Raw genomic sequence first — 22,811 nt, forward strand, 5'->3', positions numbered from 1 at the left:
TTCCAGGTATTGTAAATATTACTTATTAATATAATTCTAAATAACTTAATTACAGACCAAATGTCTGCCAGAACTAATGAATTTCCATGTATTTGTTTGTTTTCTATCATTTTGAGCACGTGATGTTACATTGTTACAAATCTAATAAAGATGGGAAATTGCTGATTCACTTGTTCTTGTTGATTTTCTCTGTTCAATGATAGTAACTGAACGTTGTAGTTTAAATACAGATATTTATTCATTGCAAGAATAAGGCAAGGTCTTAAGTTTTCATATGGTCGATTAGGGCAGCAGTGTTTCTCAATCCATTTAATTGGAACTCCCAGGATGGGAGTAGTTTTGTTTTAGCCCAACACTAGTCTCGGCAACCAGAAGAGTCTCTCCCAGCACTACCACAGCCTACCTGATTCAGCCAAACAAGAGCCCGGTGACTAGTCAAAAGAAGTGTGCTAGAACAAAAATATGCACTCCTTAGGAGTCCCTCCAGCATTAGATAGAGAAACGATGAGATAATTAATGTAAACAATGAGAATCGTGATGCAATATTGAAGATGGATGAAGGCATGTTTGGTCATGAACTTCATTCAGAAAGTGTTCATGTTTTCTTCTTTTGTTTCTCTGCTTCCTCCTTCTCCTTTTCAATAGCCGTGACATATTCCTCAATTTCCTCTTGGACCAGAATCTATTTACAGTGGAAAAGAGGTCGTTAGGGGAGCAATTACGTTGCATCATTACACAGGTGAGATCTTCTGACAGATTTGCGGAGGTGTCATGATTTCAAACAGACCTTCACTGATTCATCCCGCTTCATAATGGCCAGCTCAATGTTCTTTCCCCCAGACTGGACAACCTGTGAACACATGGAGCAAACCTTGTGACAGGAATATCTGAGATTTCAATCATTAATAGCGGGTGCTCATGCAATATCGTTGCTGCCAATCAAAAGTTTGGATCTGGACTGGCAAAAACCTCACCTCAAGTAGTGCTCTGATGGCCAGTTTAATGGTGTCTGTATCGGATTCCATATGCTCCTCTTTATAGTTCTTCTCTAGAAACTCACGTACAGTCTTGGCAGATCTTCCAATGGCATTTGCCTATGTACACAACCACAGTTAGGTTTTCCAATTTTGCTCATATTTAATCGCATTACAACTTGAGGTACATTGGGTAAATCATTGGGGTGATGACAAACCTGTCAAAGCACCTTTTTAAATGATTCAGATGTATGGGTCAGAATTACACCCCTACCTTCCAGGCATGATATGTTCCTGAAGGGTCAGTTTGGTACAGATGGGGTGTTCCATCGAAATCAAACCCCACAATGAGGGAGGAGATGCCAAAGGGCCTTCGCCCATTGCTTTGGGTGTAGCGCTAAAAGTGGGAATATGTAGAAATGATATATCTGCACATGTGTATTATGTATTGTGTGTGTGTGTGGGGTACCTGTTTGATGCTGGAAATGAAGCGTGTGATGTACTCCACAGTCACAGGGTCTTCCACTGTAAGCCTGTGACTCTGACACTCCACCCTAGCCCTGTTAACAACGATCCTGGCATCTGCCGTCAACCCTGCAAGCCATGGGATAAGGAGATAAAGTATGTTACACCAATTAAACCCCTCACCCAACAAGGTGAACAAACAATCAAATAGCTCAATTTCAGCAGTAAAAATGAAATGTATCATTCAACGTAGGCCTACATGATCAAATGTTGATGACATCAATTATACCATACATATAGTAGGCTAATTACATATTTGCAATCAACCACTTCACACCATCTGTGGCTTGGGTGTGCACTGTGCCTTATTGGTCCTATGTTGGTCTTCTTGCCTTATTGGTCATGTCCTACAGTAAGTTACCTGCAAAGGCCATGAAGACGTTGTCATCCAAGGCACAGATTTTGCGCACTGTTCTGTCATCTTGGAGCTTGGCGACAGTTTTCTTCTCCACTCCTAGCACAACGACGTTTTTTCCTCGCACTCCAACCTGTAAACGAATTTGGCCCAAGTGATACAGTTGCGCCCGTTGTAAGCACAATTTGGGTCTGCGTCTATTGATAGGCTACGTTTTGCATCGGCACAGTGCTTGACCCATTGTTTTGACCTCAATCAACATTGACAGAAGTGAGAAAGGCCTACTTACAGCGGTTGAACCTTTTTTGACCGCTTCCTGTGCGTATTCCACCTGGAATAAGTGGCCATCAGGTGAGAACACTGTGATTGCACGATCGTAGCTCATCTTCCAAGCACTTTACCTGTAAAGAAAAGCCGATTTATGTGTCTCCTCGACTGGCCCTCGCTCTTTAATAACAAAAGCGAAAGTGATCAAGTGACTTGAATGAAACAGCACATTCAAATTGAACACAGCGCCTCATCCGGACTTTAGTGTGCAACAGCCTTGATTTATTGCGGCCATCGTTGGTTTACGTTGGAGAGCGAGCGCATTGGATGTCGTGAATCAAAGAACACCCCTACTACTGTGAGAAATTATACTGTAGCCTATAGCTGACTGAATGGGTTATACCAACACATTACTGAGTGAGTCTCGAAAAATACGATATTTTCATTAGACATGATGGAATTCTGATCAACCATCAATCTTAATAACAGAATCAAATGTAGTATCAATTTGCATCCAGGGGAATAGTGGTGTACTTATAATCTATTTTCATTTCGGAGCAATCCAGGGATTCACACACCCCTATTATTTTCTGAACATGGAAAACCTAACTATGTTATACTGCACGCAAGATAATAGGCAAAATATTAGAATAAAAGGAGCTTTTCTTACCGGTTCCTTATATAACAATGTCGGTGGCATTTTCATCGGCGCGCCCAAGGAGCAAAGGGGAGGTGACACAGCAAACGATACAAAAGGTAGGCTAATGCCATGTCTTTCTCTATTACGTCGTCTTAACAGGAAATATTTTATTCTGGTCGATTTGAGAGCGTGGAGAGAGTCAGCCAGTGCCAACGGTGGGAAAGTAGTCAACATCGGCACATAACTGGTACAATAAAGCGAGCCAAACAAAGTGACGCGATCATAAGACGCCAATGAAAACAAATTGACATTCATCAAAGCCTACTTTTTATTGCGTCGTTACTGTTGTGCTCTTCACTGCACAGTGTGGCTTTTAACGGAAGCCGACATAACGGCTACTATGTTATGCGTTAGAACAACACATGTTGTCTAATAATAGACTATAGCATCCGAGACCAAACAAATCTAGTTTGTCCAGAGTCTGACTGAATGTTTGCTTATTCTGGTGCATGCACTTCATGGGATTTTTTTGTTAACTGTTATTTTAGTATTTTTTTGTTTGTTCTTTTTCTTTTAGCAACATTTGATCCTTTACAAAATACACTCTATATGATAGGCTATTGTTACAACAAAATAGTTGATAGCCAGCCGTGCCAAAGATGTGAGAAGACTAGCGAGAATTCTTTAGACAGCCAGTGGTAAGAGGCAGGTGCACTGGATGAATGGATAGTCTGACTAGGGCGATGATGATGGAAGGTGTGGGCTTACGTGCAACATCATTGGACCTTTGTTTATCCTCGAAGGAACGGGGAGGACTCTTATTGGTGCTTGTCAAAATGTTGAGAATATATATATTAATATGTGTATGTGTGTGTGTGTATATATATATATATATTACGGTTAGAGCGCCTTCTTTGGATCGTAGCCTATAGAGGACAGGTTCCCCTTTCTTGTACCCTCGCTTTTTGTCACTGATGTCAGAATGTTGTGATTGGCTGAAAAATAATGGTCGACTTTTGGAGTTGCAGGAAAAAAAGACCATGGCTCCGTCCGACTTAAACAGTCTCTTCTGCCCTAGGCTCTTTCTGGCAACGTTAAATATACTCCAAGAAAAACAGCTGACCCAGATAATTTTGTTCAGAGAGCAGGAGGGGGGGGGGGGGGGGGGCTTACGTGAGCACAAGTCCCGAGAATCCAGGACACTTTATTATAGTGTCATAACTCTGTTATAATAAGCTGCTGGCCTAACATGATTTTTTTTTATCTCTCCAAGATGCTGGATGAAAATCACCATCTGATACAATGCATAATGGATTACCAGAGCAAAGGAAAAACAGCAGAATGCACACAGTAGGAGTTACACCTGTCCTCATAGTGTTGTCACAGATGCATGTTATGTAGGTTACTCTAGCAGATGTGTACTTGTATGAAGATGCGATTCTAAGTGTGAAGAATGGAACATCACAGTTTAATGATCGTCATCATGTTGAAGGCTCTTGTGATTAGTCATTAACCTGTCTTTCTGTGCTTTGACAGGTATCAGCAGATCCTTCACAGAAACCTAGTCTATCTGGCCACGATAGCAGATTCTAATCAGAACATGCAGTCATTGTTACCTGCAGTAAGTCTGTGTGGAGTTACGCAATACAATAGAGCCCCATGTTGGTCTTCTTCTCGCTCTCGCTCTCGCTCTCCTTTACCTGGCCTCAATAGCTGTTCTTTAACTGTAACACAATTCCCAGAGCTGTAAATTCACATGTCTCTCCTCTCCTCCTGTTCTCTCAGCCTCCTACCCCTAACACGGGGAGTATAGGTGCTGGAGGAATGGGACAGAGCGGAGGCAGCGGGCCCCTACACTCCCAGAGTAACCTCAACGACACCATGACCCCTGGCCTGCCCCCTACCTCTATGTTGCAGAGTCAGATGAGCAATGGTGAGACCTCCGTATCCACACACACACACACACACACACACACACACACACACACACACACACACACACACACACACACACACACACACACACACACACACACACACACACACACACACACTCGCTAACCACTGTACTATCTGAATGCTCGCCTCTCTGCCAAACTGACTGTCTGCTGCATGTATGTCGTCCGTCTACCTCTCCTATGGCAGCATATTTGATCTCGTCCTCTGCTCTGTCCAGACATCATTCTATGAGTGCATCTCCATATTTTAAAGTGGCTTCCTCTTCCACACTGATCCCTGAATACAGGATACTGTAAGTGGATGCTAACTGGGCATTTCATTCCGTCTGTCCAGTTCTCTCACATCACTGCACATTAGGTAATGGAGACGAGGAGAGGAAGCCACTTCAGACTATTTAGATGCACCTCTTTGTAGCCATACAGGTCTTTACCCTCTCGTCCATTTTGACGCTCCACTAATTCTTCTCTCGTCATCTCTCCGCATAATATACACACCCTTGATTCAAAACTTCATTCTATGCCTACTGAGTCCTACACAAGCCTCCTGTGGTGTAGCGATGAACTGGATGTGTTTCGTGTTCGTGGTGCCTGTGACCATGCTGGCACTGCGTGTGCCTGAGTGGCTGGCTGCTCTGACTGCTCTGTGTGTCGTCAGGCCCCAGCCACGCTCCCATGCAGCAGCAGGCGGGTCAGACACAGTCGGCTGGGCCCTCATCCACGTCCCTCAGCCTGCCAGCCAGCACCCACGGCTCAGCCTCCGGCTACAGCCACCCCGTGCCCCCCTCCTCCCAGGGCAGCATGATCCAGGGCCTTGGCCCAGGCTACGGTTCTTCCTCTTCCTCTTCTACCTCCTCCCGCAGCAACATCAACATGCAGTCTAACACAGGTGAGCCAGCCAGGTGTCGAGGAATCAGCGACAAGGGATCAGTGGCATAGGAATACATCATCAAAGCCAATGATATGAAATCGTTATTGGAAACACTATTCCTTTGGAGATACATAATTGCTCATTCCGCTGTTCTCTTTTGTTTTCTCCAGCAAGTCTTGTTGCTAAGTGCATTGGTAACGATTGTTGAGTCCACTCATAGCATATTGTGATTGGCAGGAAGTGAGCAGGGAGGGTGAGGCCAGCCCCCACTAGAGTAAATGTCAGAGCTCTGGAAGGGAAGGGGGGATGATCAGGGAGGAAGAGAAGCAAAAAGGTTGAACATCAGAGGATGAATCATAGAGCAGGGATTATCATCTTGAGTCAGCCTCTGGCGATTTGTTTCCTTGAGCGGATGGTCGTGGGGCTGGAACAAGACCGCGAGAAGCCCAAACAGATATAATATTTGACTAAAACATAATAATATTAAACCTTGCTTACATTTGTATACGATCACGTGTCTCTATTATGAGTGGCAATACTTGAACAGATTTCCAAAATGAAAATCACCTGGAGATGATTTCCTGGTGTCTTAATTAACAGTATTTTTTGTCCCAAAAAACACAACGATATTCTGGATACTGAACAAAAATATAAAAGTGTTGGTCCCATGTTTGATGAGCGGAAATAAAATATCCCAAAAATGTTCTATATGTACAAAAAACTTGGTTCTCTCAAATTTAATGCACAAATTTGTTTACATAGTGAGCATTTCTCCTTTGCCAAGATAATCCATCCACCTGACAGGTGGCATATCAAGAAGCTGATGAAACAACATGATCATTACACAGGTGCACCTGATTCTGGGGACAATAAAATGCCACTAAAATGTGCAGTATTGTCACACAACACAATGCCACTGATGTGTACAATTGGCATGCTGATTACAGGAATATCCACCAGAGCTGTTGCATGAATATTTAATGTAAAGTCGCTTCCTTTGTCGTTTTAAGGAATTTGGCAGTATGTCCAACCGACTTCACAACCGCAGAGCCACGCCAGCCCAGGACTTCCACGTCCGGCTTCTTCACCTGCGGGATGGTCTAAGATGAACCACCCGGACAGTTGATTAAACTGTGGCACAACCAAATAATTTCTGCACAAACTGTCAGAAACCGTCTCAGGGAAACGCTTTTCTATGATCGTCATCTGCACCAGGTTCTTGACCTGACTGCAGTTAGGTGTCGTAACCGACTTCAGTGGGCAAATGCTCACCTTCGATGGCCACTTGCACACTGAATCCCGGATGAATCCCGGTTTCAAATCAATGTTTATTTGTCACGTGCGCCGAATACAACAGGTGTAGTAGACCTTACTGTAATGGAATTCCTCTTCTTCAGAGGAGGAGTAGCAAGGATCAGACCATTGTGCAGCGTGGTAAGTGTCCATAATGATATATTTAATAAATCAACAGAACACTGAACAAAATAACAAAAGTACAAACAAACAACTGAAACAGTCCCGTATGGTGAAAACACTAACACAGGATACAACCACCCACAAAACACAATAGAAAACAGGCTACCTAAATATGGCTCCCAATCAGAGACAACGACTGACACCTGCCTCTGATTGAGAACCATACTAGACCAAACACATAGAAATATAACAACAGAACAAAACATAGAAAAACAACAACAGAATGCCCACCCCAACTCACGCCCTGACCAACTAAAATAAAGACATAAAAAGGAACTAAGGTCAGAACGTGACAGTACCCCCCCAAAGGTGCAGACTCCGGCCACAAAACCTGAACCTGTAGGGGAGGGTCTATGTGGGCATTTACCGTGGTGGCGGCTCTGGAGCGGGTCGTGGACCCCACTCCACCATAGTCTCGGCCAACTTATGTGGCACCTTAGGAGTGGCGACCCTCGCCACCGGCCCCGGATTGGGGACCCTAGCATCGGGTCCCGAATGGACGGGAGATTCCAGAAGCATCGGACAGGCTGGAGACTCCGGCAGCTCCGGAGTGAAAGGCGATTCCAGCAGCGCCGGAGTGACGGGCGATTCCGGCAGCTACGGAGTGAAGGGCGATTCCGGCAGCACCGGAGTAACGGACGGCTCTGGCAGCTCATGACTGACAAGTGGCTCTGGCAGCTCCTGACTGACAGGCGGCTCTGGCAGCTCCTGACTGAAATGCGGCTCTGGCATCTCCTGACTGACAGCGACTCTGGCAGATCAGGACAGACGGGCGACTCTGGCAGCTCAGGACAGACGGGCGACTCTGGCAGCTCAGGACAGACGGGCGACTCTGGCAGCTCAGGAAAGACGGGCGACTCTGGCAGCTCAGGACAGACGGGCGGCTCTGGCAGCTCAGGACAGACGGGCGGCTCTGGCAGCTCAGGACAGACGGGCGGCTCTGGCAGCTCAGGACAGACGGGCGATTCTGGCAGCTCAGGACAGACGGGCGGCTCTGGCAGCTCAGGACAGACGGGCGGCTCTGGCAGCTCAGGACAGACGGGCGGCTCTGGCAGCTCAGGACAGACGGGCGATTCTGGCAGCTCAGGACAGACGGGCGACTCTGGCAGCTCAGGACAGACGGGCGACTCTGGCAGCTCAGGACTGACCGGCGGCTCTGGCAGCTCCTGACTGAAATGCGGCTCTGGCAGCTCCTGACTGACAGGCGGCTCCTGACTGACAGGCGGCTCTGGCAGCTCCTGACTGACAGGCGGCTCTGGCAGCTCCTGACTGACAGGCGGCTCTGGCAGCTCCTGACTGACAGGCGGCTCTGGCAGCTCCTGACTGACAGGCGGCTCTGGCAGCTCCTGACTGACCGGCGGCTCTGGCAGCTCCTGACTGACCGGCGACTCTGGCAACTCAGGACAGACGGGCGACTCTGACAACTCAGGACAGACGGGCGACTCTGGCAACTCAGGACAGACGGGCGACTCTGGCAGCTCAGGACAGACGGGCAACTCTGGCAGCTCAGGACAGACGGGCGCTCTGGCAGCTCTGGCAGCTCAGGACAGACGGACGGCTCTGGCAGCTCAGGACAGACGGGCGATTCTGGCAGCTCAGGACAGACGGGCGACTCTGGCAGCTCAGGACAGACGGGCGACTCTGGCAGCTCAGGACAGACGGGCGACTCTGGCAGCTCAGGACAGACGGGCGACTCTGGCAGCTCAGGACTGACCGGCGACTCTGGCAGCTCAGGACTGACAGCGACTCTGGCAGCTCAGGACAGACGGGCGACTCTGGCAGCTCAGGACAGACGGCGACTCTGGCAGCTCAGGACAGACGGGCGACACTGGCAGCTCAGGACAGACGGGCGACTCTGGCAGCTCAGGACAGACGGGCGACTCTGGCAGCTCAGGACAGACGGGCGACTCTGGCAGCTCAGGACAGACGGGCGACTCTGGCAGCTCAGGACAGACGGGCGACTCTGGCAGCTCAGGACAGACGGGCGACTCTGGCAGCTCAGGACAGACGGGCGACTCTGGCAGCTCAGGACAGACGGGCGACTCTGGCAGCTCAGGACAGACGGGCGACTCTGGCAGCTCAGGACAGACGGGCGGCTCTGGCAGCTCCTGACTGACCGGCGGCTCTGGCAGCTCCTGACTGACAGCGACTCTGCCAGCTCAGGACAGACGGGCGACTCTGGCAGCTCAGGACAGACTGGCAGCTCCTGACTGACAAGTGGCTCTGGCAGCTCCTGACTGACAGGCGGCTCTGGCAGCTCCTGACTGAAATGCGGCTCTGGCAGCTCCTGACTGACGGGCGGCTCTGGCAGCTCAGGACAGACGGGCGACTCTGGCAGCTCAGGACAGACGGGCGACTCTGGCAGCTCAGGACAGACGGGCGACTCTGGCAGCTCAGGACAGACGGGCGACTCTGGCAGCTCAGGACAGACGGGCGACTCTGGCAGCTCAGGACAGACGGGCGACTCTGGCAGCTCAGGACAGACGGGCGACTCTGGCAGCTCAGGACAGACGGGCGACTCTGGCAGCTCAGGACAGACGGGCGACTCTGGCAGCTCAGGACAGACGGGCGACTCTGGCAGCTCAGGACAGACGGGCGACTCTGGCAGCTCAGGACAGACGGGCGTCTCTGGCAGCTCAGGACAGACGGGCGACTCTGGCAGCTCAGGACAGACGGGCGACTCTGGCAGCTCAGGACAGACGGGCGACTCTGGCAGCTCAGGACAGACGGGCGACTCTGGCAGCTCAGGACAGACGGGCGACTCTGGCAGCTCAGGACAGACGGGCGACTCTGGCAGCTCAGGACAGACGGGCGACTCTGGCAGCTCAGGACAGACGGGCGACTCTGGCAGCTCAGGACAGACGGGCGACTCTGGCAGCTCAGGACAGACGGGCGACTCTGGCAGCTCAGGACAGACGGGCGACTCTGGCAGCTCAGGACAGACGGGCGACTCTGGCAGGACAGACGGGCGACTCTGGCAGCTCAGGACAGACGGGCGACTCTGGCAGCTCAGGACAGACGGGCGACTCTGGCAGCTCAGGACAGACTGGCGACTCTGGCAGCTCAGGACAGACTGGCGACTCTGGCAGCTCAGGACAGACGGGCGACTCTGGCAGCGCAGGACAGACGGGCGACCTTGGCAGCTCAGGACAGACGGGAGACTGGCAGCTCAGGACAGATGGGAGACTCTGGCAGCTCAGGACAGAAGGGAGACTCTGGCAGCTCAGGACAGAATGGAGACTCTGGCAGCGCTGGACAGGCGTTAGCACGTGTAGGGAGGAGACGGAGAGACAGCCTGGTGCGGGGGGCTGCCACCAGAGGCCTGGTGCGTGGAGGAGGCACCGGATAGACCGGACCGTGGAGGCGCACTGGAGGTCTCGAGCACCGAGCCTGCACAACCTTACCTGGCTGGATACTCCCCGTAGCCAGGCCTGTGCGGCGAGGTGGAATAGACCATACTGGGCTGTGCTGGAGAACCTGGGACACCATGCGTAGGGCTGGTGCCATGTACCCCGGCCCGAGGAGACGCACTGGAGACCAGATGCGCTGAGCTGGCTTCATGGCACCTGGCTCGATGCCCACTCTAGCCCGGCCGATACGAGGCGCTGCTATGTAACGCACTGGGCTATGCCTGCGCACCGGGGACACTGAGCGCCTCACAGCAAAACACGGTGCCTGCCCTGTCCACCTCTCTCCACGGTAAGCACGGGGAGTTGGCTCAGGTCTCCTACCTGACTTAGCCACACTCCCCGTGTGCCCCCTCAAGAAATGTATGGGGCTGCCTCTAGTCCCAGCCGCGCTGCCGTGCTGCCTCCTCATACCACCGCCGCTCAGCTCTCTCTGCCTCCAGCTCTGCTTTGGGGCGGCGATATTCCCCAGCCTGCGCCCAGGGTCCCTTGCTGTCCAGAATCTCCTCCCATGTCCAGGAGTCTTGAGATTTCTGCCGCTCGTTACCACGCTGCTTGGTCCTCTTTTGGTGGGTGGTTCTGTAACGTAATTCCTCTTCTTCAGAGAAGGAGTAGCAAGGATCAGACCAATGTGCAGCGTGGTAAGTGTCCATAATGATATATTTAATAAATCAACAGAACACTGAACAAAATAACAAAAGTACAAACAAACAACCAAAACAGTCCCGTATGGTGAAAACACTAACACAGGATACAACCACCCACAAAACATAATAGAAAACAGGCTACCTAAATATGGCTCCCAATCAGAGACAACGACTGACACCTGCCTCTGATTGAGAACCATACTAGGCCAAACACATAGAAATATAACAACAGAACAAAACATAGAAAAACAACAACAGAATGCCCACCCCAACTCACGCCCTGACCAACTAAAAGTAAGACACAAAAAAAAGGAACTAAGATCAGAACATGACACTTACAGTGAAATGCTTATCTACAGGCTCTAACCAATAATGCAATAAAGGTGTTAAGTGAACAATCGGTAAGTAAAGAAATAAAACAACAGTAAAAAGACAGGCTATATACAGTAGCGAGGCTATAAAAGTAGCGAGGCTACATACATACACCAGTTAGTCAGGCTGATTGAGGTAGTATGTACAGTACATGTAGATATGGGTAAAGTGACGATGCATATATGATGAACAGATAATAGCAGTAGCGTAAAAGAGGGGTTGGCGGGTAGTGTGTGGCAGGACACAAAACAGATGGCGTCGGTTAGCCAGTGTGCGGGAGCACTGGTTGGTCGGCCCAATTAAGGTAGTATGTAGATGAATGTATAGTTAAAGTGACTATGCATTTATGATGAACAGAGAGTAGCAACAGTGTAAAAATAGGGTTTTGGGGGTGGCACACAATGCAAATAGTCCGGGTAGCCATTTCATTACCTGTTCAGGAGTCTTATGGCTTGGGGATAAAAACTGTTGAGAAGCCTTTTTGTCCTAGACTTGGCACTCCGGTACCGCTTGCCATGTGGTAGTAGAGAGAACAGTCTATGACTGGGGTGGCTGGGGTCTTTTTAGGGCCTTCCTCTGACACCGCCTGGTGTAGAGGTCCTGGATGGCAGGCAGCTTAGCCCCAGTGATGTACTGGGCCGTACGCACTACCCTCTGGAGTGCCTAGCGGTCAGAGGCCGAGCAGTTGCCGTACCAGGCAGTGATGCAACCAGTCAGGATGCTCTCGATGTTGCAGCTGTAGAACCTTTTGAGGATCTCAGGACCCATGCCAAATCGTTTTAGTTTCCTGAGGGGGAATAGGCTTTGTCGTGCCTTTTTCACGACTGTCTTGGTGTGTTTGGACCATTCTAGTTTGTTGTTGATGTGGACACCGAGGAACTTGAAGCTCTCAACCTGGTCCACTACAGCCCTGTCGATGAGAATGGGGGCTTGCTCGGTCCTCCTTTTCCTGTAGTCCACAATCATCTCCTTAGTCTTGGCTACGTTGAGGGATAGGTTGTTATTCTGGCACCACACGGACAGGTCTCTGACCTCCTCCCTATAAGTTGTCTCATCGTTGTCTGTGATCAGGCCTACCACTGTTGTGTCGTCTGCAAACTTAATGATGGTGTTGGAGTCGTGCCTGGCCATGCAGTCGTGGGTGAACAGGGAGTACAGGAGGGGACTGAGCACGCACCCCTGTGGAGCTCCAGTGTTGAGGATCAGCATGGCAGTGTAGTGTTGCTACCTACCCTCACCACCTGAGGGGGGCCCGTCAGGAAGTCCAGGATCCAGTTGCAGAGGGGGGTGTTTAGTCCCAGGATCCTTAGCTTAGTGATGCGCTTTGAGGGTACTATGGTGTTGAATGCTGAGCTGTAGTCAATGAATACCATTCTCACGTAGGTGTACCTTTTGTCCATGTGGGAAAGGGCAGTGTGGAGTGCAATAGAGATTGCATCATCTGTGGATCTGTTTGGGCGGTATGCAAATTGGAGTGGGTCTAGGGTTTCTGGGATAATGGTGTTGATGTGAGCCATTACCAACCCTTTCAAAGCACTTCATGGCTATGGACGTGAGTGCTACGTGTCTGTAGTCATTTAGGCAGGTTGCCTTTGTGTTCTTGGGCACAGCGACTATGGTTGTCTGCTTGAAACATATTGTTGTTACATTCTCAATCAGGGACTTGTTGAAAATGTCAGTGAAGACACCTGCCAGTTGGTCAGCACATGCCCAACAGCACACATCCTGGTAATCCGTCTGGCCCCGCAGCCTTGTGTATGTTGACCTGTTTAAAGGTCTTACTCACGTCGGCTACGGAGAGTGTGATCACACAGTCGTCCGGAACAGCTGATGCTCTCATGCATGCCTCAGTGTTGCTTGCCTCGAAGGGAGCATAGAAGTGATTTAGCTCGTGTCACTGGGCAGCTCACAGCTGTGCTTCTTTTTGTAGTCTGTAATAGTTTGCAAGCCCTGCCACATAAGACGAGCATCGGAGCCAGTGTAGTATGATTTAATCTTAGCCCTGTATTGACGCTTTGCCTGTTTGATGGTTCGTCAAAGGGGATAGCAGGATTTCTTGTAAGCTTCCGGGTTAGAGTGCCGCATCTTGTAAGCGGCAGCTCTACCCTTTAGCTCAGTGTGAATGTTGCCTGTAATCCATGGCTTCTGGTTGTGATATGTCCGTACAGTCACTGTGGGGACGACGTCCTCGATGCACTTATTGATGAAGCCAGTGACTGATGTGGTGTATTCCTCAACGTCATCGGAAGAATCCCGGAACATGTACCAGTCTGTGATAGCAAAACAGTCCTGTAGTTTGGCATCTGCTTCATCTGACGACGTTTTTATAGACCGAGTCACTGGTGCTTCCTGCTTTAATTTTTGCTTGTAAGCAGGAATGTCCACTCCAATACCTTGACTTTGTTGTCGTTAAGACATTTTGCCACAACTTTGGAAGTTTTCTTGGGGTCATTGTCTATTTGGCAGACCCATTTGTGACCAAGTTTTAACTTCCTGACTGATGTCTTGAGATGTTGCTTCAATGTGCACCAGTCCCTTCAATGTGCATTCCTCATGATGCCATCAATTTTGGGAAGTGCACCAGTACCTCCTGCAGCAAAGCACCCCTACAACATGATGCTGCCACCCCATGCTTCACGGTTGGGATGGTGTTCTTCGGCTTGCAAGCCTCCCCTTTTTTCTCAAATATAACGATGGTCATTATGGCCAAATGGTTATATTTTTTTCAGTCAGACCAGAGGACATTTCTCCAAAAAGTACGATATTTGTCCCCATGTGCAGTTGCAAACGGTAGTCTGCCTTTTTTTATGTAGGTTTTGGAGCAGTGGTTTCTTCCTTGCTGAGCGGCCTTTCAGGTTATGCTGATATAGGACTCGTTTTACTATGGATATAATACTTTTGTACCATTTTCCTCCGGCATCTTCACAAGGTCCTTTGCTGTTGTTCTGGGATTGATTTTGCACTTTTCGCACCAAAGTACGTCATCTCTAGGTGTCACACCCTGACCATAGTTTGCTTTGTATGTTTCTATGTTATGTTTGGTCAGGGTGTGATATGAGTGTGCATTCTTTGTTGTGTGTCTCGTTTGTCTGTTTCTGTGTTTGGCCTGATATGGTTCTCAATCAGAGGCAGGTGTTAGTCAGTGTCTCTGATTGGGAACCATATTTAGGTAGCCTGTTTGGTGTTGGGTTTTGTGGGTGATTGTTCCTTGTTCCTGTGTAGTTTGCACCAGTTTAGGCTGTTTCGGTTTTCACGTTACGTTTATTGTTTTTGTATTGATTGTGTTTCATCTTCATTAAAGATGTATCTAAATAACCACGCCGCATTTTGGTCCGACTTTCCTTCACACCAAGAAAACCGTTACACTAGGAGACAGAACGTGTCTCCTTCCTAAGCAGTATGACGGCTGCGTGGTCCCATGGTGTTTAAACTTGCATAATGTTTGTACAGATGAACGTGGTACCTTCAGGCGTTTGGAAATGAACCAGACTTGTGGAAGTCTACCTTTTTTCTGAGGTCTTGGCTGATTTCTTTTGATTTTCCCATGATGTCAAGCAAAAAGGCACAGGTACACCTCCAATTGATTCAAATGATGTCAATTAGCCTATCAGAAGCGACAAAAGCCATGACATAATTTTCTGGAATTTTCCAAGTTGTTTAAAGGCACAGTCACCTTAGTGTATGTAAACTTCTGTGTGATTGTGATGTAGTGAAATAATCTGTCTGTAAACAATTGTTGGAAAAATTACTCGTGTCATGCACAAAGTAGATGTCCTAACCAACTTGCCAAAACTATAGTTTAACAAGAAATTTGTGGAGTGGTTGAAAAACAAGTTTTAATGATTCCAATCTAAGTGTATGTAAACTTCCAACTTCAACTGTACATGTGTAGTCTGGATGTTGGGATTTAGGATGTACTGTAGTGTTCCCTGTATCAGTAGGGCCTAGAGAGCGAGGGAGAGATGGGGAGGGAAGTATGTCCTCTCAGGATTCTAGAAAATTAGGATTGTATTGATTTAGACAGGAGACAGGACATCGGTGGATGATTCACTGACCCAAGGAACCCCTGAAGGTATTCCACAGCTTTTCAAAATCATTCTCAATAACCTCCCCTCTGCCCTCTCTGTTAGAAAACATTCTCTAGTCTTTATGCACTTGAACTTCACACTCCAAAACCTCTGAAAGTCTGCATTGTCCTATATGAACGACGAGAAGAACCAAACACATTCAGTTCATCAGACTGGTAGGCAGCCCGATCCTTCCTCTGCAGTCCAGTATTTGCTAGTCTAGCCCCAGTCACCTCCCTGCTTCAGGCTCTCCTCTCTTCTCCTGACCTCTAACCCCTGAGATGCAGCCCTGCATCCCGCCCTCGTCTGCCTCGTTGTCCATGTGTATTTATCTCTGTTTTATGCACTGACCCGTCTTTGGCTTCTTTTCCATTTCCTCCAGAGCATTTTAAAGCCCCTTTCTCTCCCAGATTCTTTGAATATTTGAAACAGACCCCTCCCTTTCTGGCTACTCTCTGACTGTCATGACCCCTCCCTATTTTTTTCCTTCTTTTGATTCTACCTGTTTCTGTTCCAGTTATGTATGTTGTTGATGACAATGATGAAGATGTTGACATTGTGTGTGTTAATGTGTAAGATCTCTCCCCATAACGCCCCCCTTTTAGTCTCCATGATGCACCAGCAGTCGGCTACACCTCATTACCCCTCAACCCAGACTGGTGGCGGACAGCAGCAGTACCAGGGTCAGCAGGCTGCTATGGGCATGTTGGGGCAGAGCGGACAAGGCAACAACATGATGAGCCAGAGGCCCATGGGGACCTACCGACCCACACAGCAAGGTAGGTGACCATGGGTCTCTGTCTTTCTCCAGGCTGCTGCGGTTTGGTCATGGGCTGCAGATGCACTGTGGTTTATATATGGAGGAAATGGCTGTGTGGTTCAGGGTGGAGATGATTTCTAGAGGAACTCCTGAAGATGTAGCAACTGCGGATGCAGACGACATGGACGTTGGATTGAAAGGTGGAGATGTTATTGGTTAGCAGGTGTTTAGGAGGTGTGAGCCTAAATAATAGACTATGATATTTATGGTGGATATAATCTGTCACGGATGCGCATATGTTACCATGGTATCGCAGGTGTGTAGCCTAGATCTCACACATAGTAATGTCCTGCCTGTGACTTTAAGAGGCGGACTGAAGATTTATGGCTGTTGTAACTTGGAGTCCCAGTCTCTGTAAATCCCTTTACCCATGGTGTCAGTCAGCATGAGCCTCAAACTAGTCCCGAAACGTCCCCTTGTGTTTGGTGTGGGACGTGGACTAGGCTTGTACCTCACAGAGACTCGTCAGTCACTCTTCTGTAGGATGTCTGAGAAAATGTCTCCAGGGAAACAGAGGCCACTTGCCCCGGGTTGTTTGTTGTGGCTTACCTTGGTCTTATCCCAGCTTGTCCAGGTACGATCACTAGATCTTGTCCACAAGGACTCTATTGTTACAGTGTATAGTTCATCACTGACAAAGGATATTTGTCAATGGGGAATTGAGTCGTTTTCTTTTGCCATGAAAGATAATTTGTTCACTAGCTGTTGGCTGCTGTGATAATGGTCCTTTTTGCATTACGTTATTGGATCAATATTTTGTAGAATATTAATATTTAGCGAGACTGTGAGTTGCTGTCTTGCAGATACAGCGATATTTCTAGCAATACTTCTGGCAACGGAAATAAATATATTTGGTTTCTGGTTCAGTCGTTTGAATGGCATCTGGAGTTTCTGCGCACCACCACCACAGCGTCTCCCATATGATTGGCCCTTCTGAGATTTCTAAAACCACTCTTATTGGTCCTTTCAGAAAGTCATATTTCATTTCATTCTCATAGGATTCTATAATTTTTCAGATCATGGTTTGGATAGGGCTGAACATTCTGAAATGAAAATGGATGCCAAAATGATGCATTTTCTTCCCATGATCAATTCACATTTCAGACAACTCCTCCTTCACAATAATTTATTCAGTTTAAATCTACTAATAGGACCTCTTGAACTTGAGTCATTGAACTACAAAAAAGCTTCTTATTATGTAATTAGCACCCATAAGACACTACTTCTCTTTCTCTCTCTCTCTCTCTCTCTCTCTCTCTCTCTCTCTCACACACACGCTCACGCACACACACACACACACACACACACACACACACACACACACACACACACACACACACACACACACACACACACACACACACACACACACACACACACACACACACACACACACACACACACACACACACACTCCCCTCCAACTGCCAAAGCGCCCTGATCCAGCCCCCTTTAGTCACCAACACAGAGGCCCATTGGTCCGACCAGCTGATTAACCAATCCTGGTGTCGCCTGTCTTGCAGGATCTGCACCGCAGTACATGGGACAAGACGATTTCTACGGAGAGCAGTACGGACACACTCAGAGCTCCAGCGAGCCCATAAACCAGCAGTATTACTCTGATGGTAATCATTTAGAGCCTTGACCCTCACACACACAACCCCTCCAACACATACACACCTTTCAGACATCTCAATCACACACACGCATACATGCCATCTCATCTCAGTGTCATCCCACTGCCCTGTCTTCAAGTTATACTGCAGCGCTGAACTCCATATTCCAATCCTCTGGCTTCTTGTCTTTCCTTTCCCTTCGTGTGGGAGTTCAATGGGAGTCTTTTGTACGGTGGATTTTTGTGGAAGGATTATGATTTTGATGGCAAAGTGCTGAGTTTGGTCTTAGAACTGTTTCCTCCCGGTGTGCCTCTGTCAATAGTGTTCCCCTCTGGTGTGCGGAAATTCTAGATTTCCCATTTTTGAAAATCGTTTAGGGCAGAGCGACAACTGATTCTAGCGTGTTTTTGTGTGCTCTGTGTGTTTAAGTGTCCGAGGCACTGCAAATGTCCGTTTGTGCTCTTATCAACCTATGGGTGCACACCTATGTATGTAAACTTTTTACAAACTGTGAAAGGACCAAGCTCTCTACTCTAAATGTGTGAGGAGCCACATTGTTTTTGGTAGATTGGTTTTGGCATGTACTCATTCCTGCCCCCTCCAGGTCATGGGGAGTACTCCTACCAACAATCATCCTACGGTGAACAGGGCTATGAGAGGTCCTTTGATGAGTCCTCACAGCACTACTACGAAGGAGGTATGTTCCCAAAACACATATACTCATGCCTAATAAGCATAAAGGTTGTGAACTTGTGATAGTATTGTAGCTGCTAGCTATGTGCCACTGTAGGCCCAATCTAAGACATGCCGAACTACAGTAAAGTCTTGCGTAATTGTGTCAGATGCTCGATTACTATTAATGTTACATGCATCTGTCCACGAGAGATTACAGTATGAAGTTAAGTCTTGAAGTAGTGAAATTGCTGCTCCTGATCCACAGGCAACTCCCAGTACAGTCAGCAGCAGGCCCAGTACCAGCAGGGGTCAGGCCAGCAGCAGCCCTTCAGCCAACAACAGTACCCCTCACAGCAGGGCTACAGCGGACAGCCACAGGGCTACGGTAAGGAACACACACACACACACACACACACACACACACACACACGCTTGCATGAATGCACAGACATACAGCGGCAGACACACAGACATACACAACCCTATGTTTTGCAACGGGCATATTGATGCTGCTGATAGTTGGGATTGTTGGGCTGGTTGGGAATTCAACATTCATATCAGGACATTTATTTTTTAAAGATGATGATTGTTTCACTGTTACAACCGTCAGTGTGATTCAAGACTTGGTTGATTGACTGATTTGGTCTCCAGGTCCAGGTCAGGGTGCGCAGTCCCAGTACTCCCAGTACCAGCAGGGTCAGGGCCAGCAGTACAGCTCCTACCGCTCCCAGGCTTCCTCTGGGGCACAGACACAGAGGCCCTACGCCTACGAACAGGTACAACTACAGCTACCCCCAACCCCACGTTTTGAGGAGGACCGTGCTGTCCAACAAAACATTGGGTAAATTGGGCAACTCACACCGCAAATGACCACAGTGGCGATGCCCATGGGTTGCTTTGAATCATGAGAAGGTATTCATGAACAAAAGTATTCCCCATCTCATGCTGACCTGACATGACTAAAGATGTTTATTTTCTAACTCCCTCTCTTTTAGGGTCAATACGGAAACTACCAGCAATAAGGCACCACCTCCTGGGCAAACTGGTGGACAAGTTAGGCAAGGGAACAGTTCTGTGAATAACCCCCAACAGTCGTGTGTAAACCAGTCTCTGAGTAAATGAGTTAGATTTATCTCTGAATCTTTTTAGTTTGCTGAGACACGGATTAGCAGGCTAGACTAAGTCAGATTCATGTTCTGCTGGTTCACTATTTTCTAACTGAGTACAGGTGAACTGGTTCAGGAGATCCTGCATGAAACACCTTTCATCTCTGCTTTCTCTTCTTTTGCTCACCCTATAAGATGATTTGAATTATGGGGGTATCTGGTAACAAATCGGGGAACCCTCAATAGCATTATTATAAGCCTCATAAGCATTGAAAAGATTTAAGGTTTAATTCGAACCTTGCCTTTAAATGTCTTCCTTTTTTTGGTCTCTGTCCTCGCTTTCAACTTCTGGTTCTCTCACCCTACTTTTCTGTCTGTCTTTCGCAGGGTGCACAATACAAGTGCTGTCCTCTGTCGAAGATTGCAATTTAAAATGTGCCCAGGTCACAAAAAGAACGTTTGGTCATACATTCAGCATCTTTTATTCAGTGTAAAGCTTAACTTCATTAAGGTGAAAATGGGACTTGTCAGTAGTGTTCAACCTGAAGTGTTCAGGTTGTGTTTGAAACTGTGAAGTTGTGTAGATCGGCGTGTGGTGTTACCGACTGTTCAGTGTTACCACTCTGTCTGTGTATGAAGAACAAATGTTTGAGTAAGGTTATAGGCACAATAGATGGTAGATTGACAAGAGAGTGCAACTATCAACAACCATCATAATATTACAACTAATATGGACTAACTAATTCATTTCCATGATCAATCCTTTTTGTTAATTCTTTAATTTTGCATTTTTTTTAACTAAGCTTTTTTTTTTATGAAGAAAAATTATTTGTAGATTTTTATATGTTGGGACTTTTTCCATTTACACTGAACAAAAATATAAATGCAACATGCAACAATTTCAAAGATTTTCATGAGTTACAGTTCATATAAGGAACAGTCAATTGAAATTGATTCATTAGGCCCAGGTCTATGGATTTCACATTACTGGGAATACAGATATGATTCTGTTGGTCACAGATAACTTTGAAAAAAAGGGAGGGGCGTGGATCAATTATGTTCATTGTTCATAGTGTATGCCTGCCCATACCATAACCCCACCGCCACCATGGGGCACTCTGTTCACGATGCTGCCATCAGCAAACTGCTTGCTTACACGAACCCATTCACGCTCTCTGTCATCAGCCCTGTACAGTTGAAACCAGGATTCATCCATCAAGAGCACACTTCTCCAGCGTGCCAGTGGCCATCAAAAGGTGAGCATTTTCCCACCGAAGCCGGTTAAGATGCCGAAATGTAGTCAGTTCAAGACCCAGGTGAGGACGTTGAGTACGCTAATGGGCTTCTCTGAGACTGTTTCTGACAGTTTGTGCGGACATTCTTTGGGTGTGCAAAACCCACAGTCCGGGATGAAGCCGGATGTGGAGGTCCTGGGCTGGGGTGGTTACATGTGGTCTGCGGTTGAGAGGCCAGTTGGACGTACTGCCAAATTCTCTAAAATGATGTTGGAGGCGGCTTATGGTATAGAAATTAACTTTCAACTCTGTAAACAGCTCTGGTGGACATTCCTGTAGTCAGCATGCCAATTGCACACTCTCTCAACTTGAGACATCTGTGGCATTGTGTTGTGTGACAACTGCACATTTTAGTGGCCTTTAATTGTCCCCACCACAAGGTGCACCTGTGTAATGATCCTGCTGTTTAATCAGCTTCTTAATATGCCACACCTGTCAGATGGATGGATTATCTTGGCAAATGAGAAATGCTCACTAACAGGGATGTAAACACGTGTGCACAAAATTTGAGCTTTTTGTGTGTATGGAACATTTCTGGGATCTTTTATTTCAGCTCATGAAACATGGGACCAACATTTTACATGTTGCGTTTAAATTTTTGTTCAGTATATTTATTTATAAATGTACAATTTATTTTATCAGATGTTTTAATTTGTCTATGTCTCATTTACTTATCGTAGTTGTTTCTAAGAAATGATTTCCAAACAGCCAAAGTAAAGTAACACACAGGGAGAGGATTTTAGAATGTTTTTAGCAATCTGCACAACACTTTTTCAATACGTGCAATACAGTCAGTCACTGGAGCAGAGGATGAGACTATCATTAGGCTTGATAATGGACTTTAATTACTTTCTGTGTGCTACCACACACTATAGCCTATTAGGGTACAAAAATGAAAAGTCTTAGCCTTCTATCTAGTTGAGTACATAATCCAAAGTATTTTTTTTTTGCCAATTGTGTTTGGAGTTTGCTTCAACTGTCTTAACCCATATAGAGGGATGTTTTGTAAAGTATTACATTCTAACCAATGTGATGTAGTCTTAGCCTATGTGTGTGAGTGCATATGGCATACATGTTTGGTGTATGTTTTACAGAAACAAAACAAGTTTGCCATTTGTCTTATTCAATTTATTTTATTCAAAGTGATCCTAGATCAAGTGTTGGTTGGTAAGTCCTTAGGAGTGTTATAGAAGACAAGTTTGTCCCACAAACACACTTGCCTTATAATTTCTATGACAATGTACAACATGTTGTGGTTGTCTTTATTTACCTCAAACGATTTGATAATTTTATGAAAATTATGGTTTGGTTCGTTGTATAGGTATATCCCCTGTAATAATCCTAGTAATGTCAGACTGGAACTTTACTATAAAATGCTGAAAAGGGGACAGCACAACTCATTACACTTGCCAATAAAGTGGGATATGTTTTATGTTGTCAATAAAGTGGGATATCTGAGGTACCTGGCTGTCAAACAGCTCAATAACTGTATGTTAACTCAACTCTACAGTGACAATCATAGGCTTCTTTAGACTGCATAATATATAATTGTATTCATTTCCTGTGAATTGGATATGTACTGTCTGTTTTGCTTATAATGCAATACATTGCGTGTGTGTGACAGAATAAAGGGTTTGTTTGTGCATAACCACATATGAATGTTTAATCGATTGTTCATCTTCGTCTTTTGTTACGGTTTAATATGTAAAATAAATTTACTTCCACCTTGTTTTGTGTCTGTCT

General features: G+C 47.1%; 2 protein-coding genes across 11 annotated transcripts; one reads left to right on the top strand and one right to left on the bottom strand.

The window, feature by feature from the left end:
* Positions 1-213: 213 nt before the first annotated feature.
* On the bottom strand, positions 214-2,878 carry LOC135504642 (proteasome subunit alpha type-7-like). Its single transcript, XM_064923393.1, has 8 exons — positions 2,792-2,878; positions 2,144-2,255; positions 1,861-1,987; positions 1,444-1,568; positions 1,249-1,371; positions 975-1,094; positions 788-850; positions 214-682 (listed from the first exon to the last, which is right to left on the bottom strand). Exons 2-8 carry the CDS (start codon positions 2,237-2,239, stop codon positions 596-598), a joined length of 741 nt encoding a protein of 246 aa, XP_064779465.1. The 5' UTR covers positions 2,240-2,255; positions 2,792-2,878; the 3' UTR covers positions 214-595.
* LOC135504641 (calcium-responsive transactivator-like) lies at positions 2,795-22,797 on the top strand. 10 transcript variants are annotated; one of them, XM_064923382.1, is made up of 11 exons: positions 2,795-2,877; positions 4,035-4,111; positions 4,298-4,382; positions 4,547-4,694; positions 5,375-5,605; positions 16,162-16,335; positions 17,900-18,001; positions 18,597-18,689; positions 18,933-19,052; positions 19,319-19,508; positions 19,663-22,797. In XM_064923382.1, the coding sequence occupies exons 1-11, from the start codon at positions 2,809-2,811 to the stop codon at positions 19,787-19,789; spliced, it is 1,416 nt and encodes a 471-aa protein (XP_064779454.1). In that variant the 5' UTR covers positions 2,795-2,808; the 3' UTR covers positions 19,790-22,797. The 10 variants fall into 10 exon arrangements, with proteins under 10 accessions (XP_064779454.1, XP_064779461.1, XP_064779459.1 ...); XM_064923389.1 differs by having other exon boundaries at positions 19,319-19,443; positions 19,663-19,790; XM_064923384.1 differs by lacking the exon at positions 2,795-2,877 and adding an exon at positions 2,919-2,976 and having other exon boundaries at positions 4,035-4,158.
* Positions 22,798-22,811: the final 14 nt, after the last annotated feature.

The sequence above is a fragment of the Oncorhynchus masou genome, chromosome 18 (genome assembly GCF_036934945.1).
Source record: "Oncorhynchus masou masou isolate Uvic2021 chromosome 18, UVic_Omas_1.1, whole genome shotgun sequence".
NCBI classification, from domain to species: Eukaryota; Metazoa; Chordata; class Actinopteri; order Salmoniformes; family Salmonidae; genus Oncorhynchus; species Oncorhynchus masou.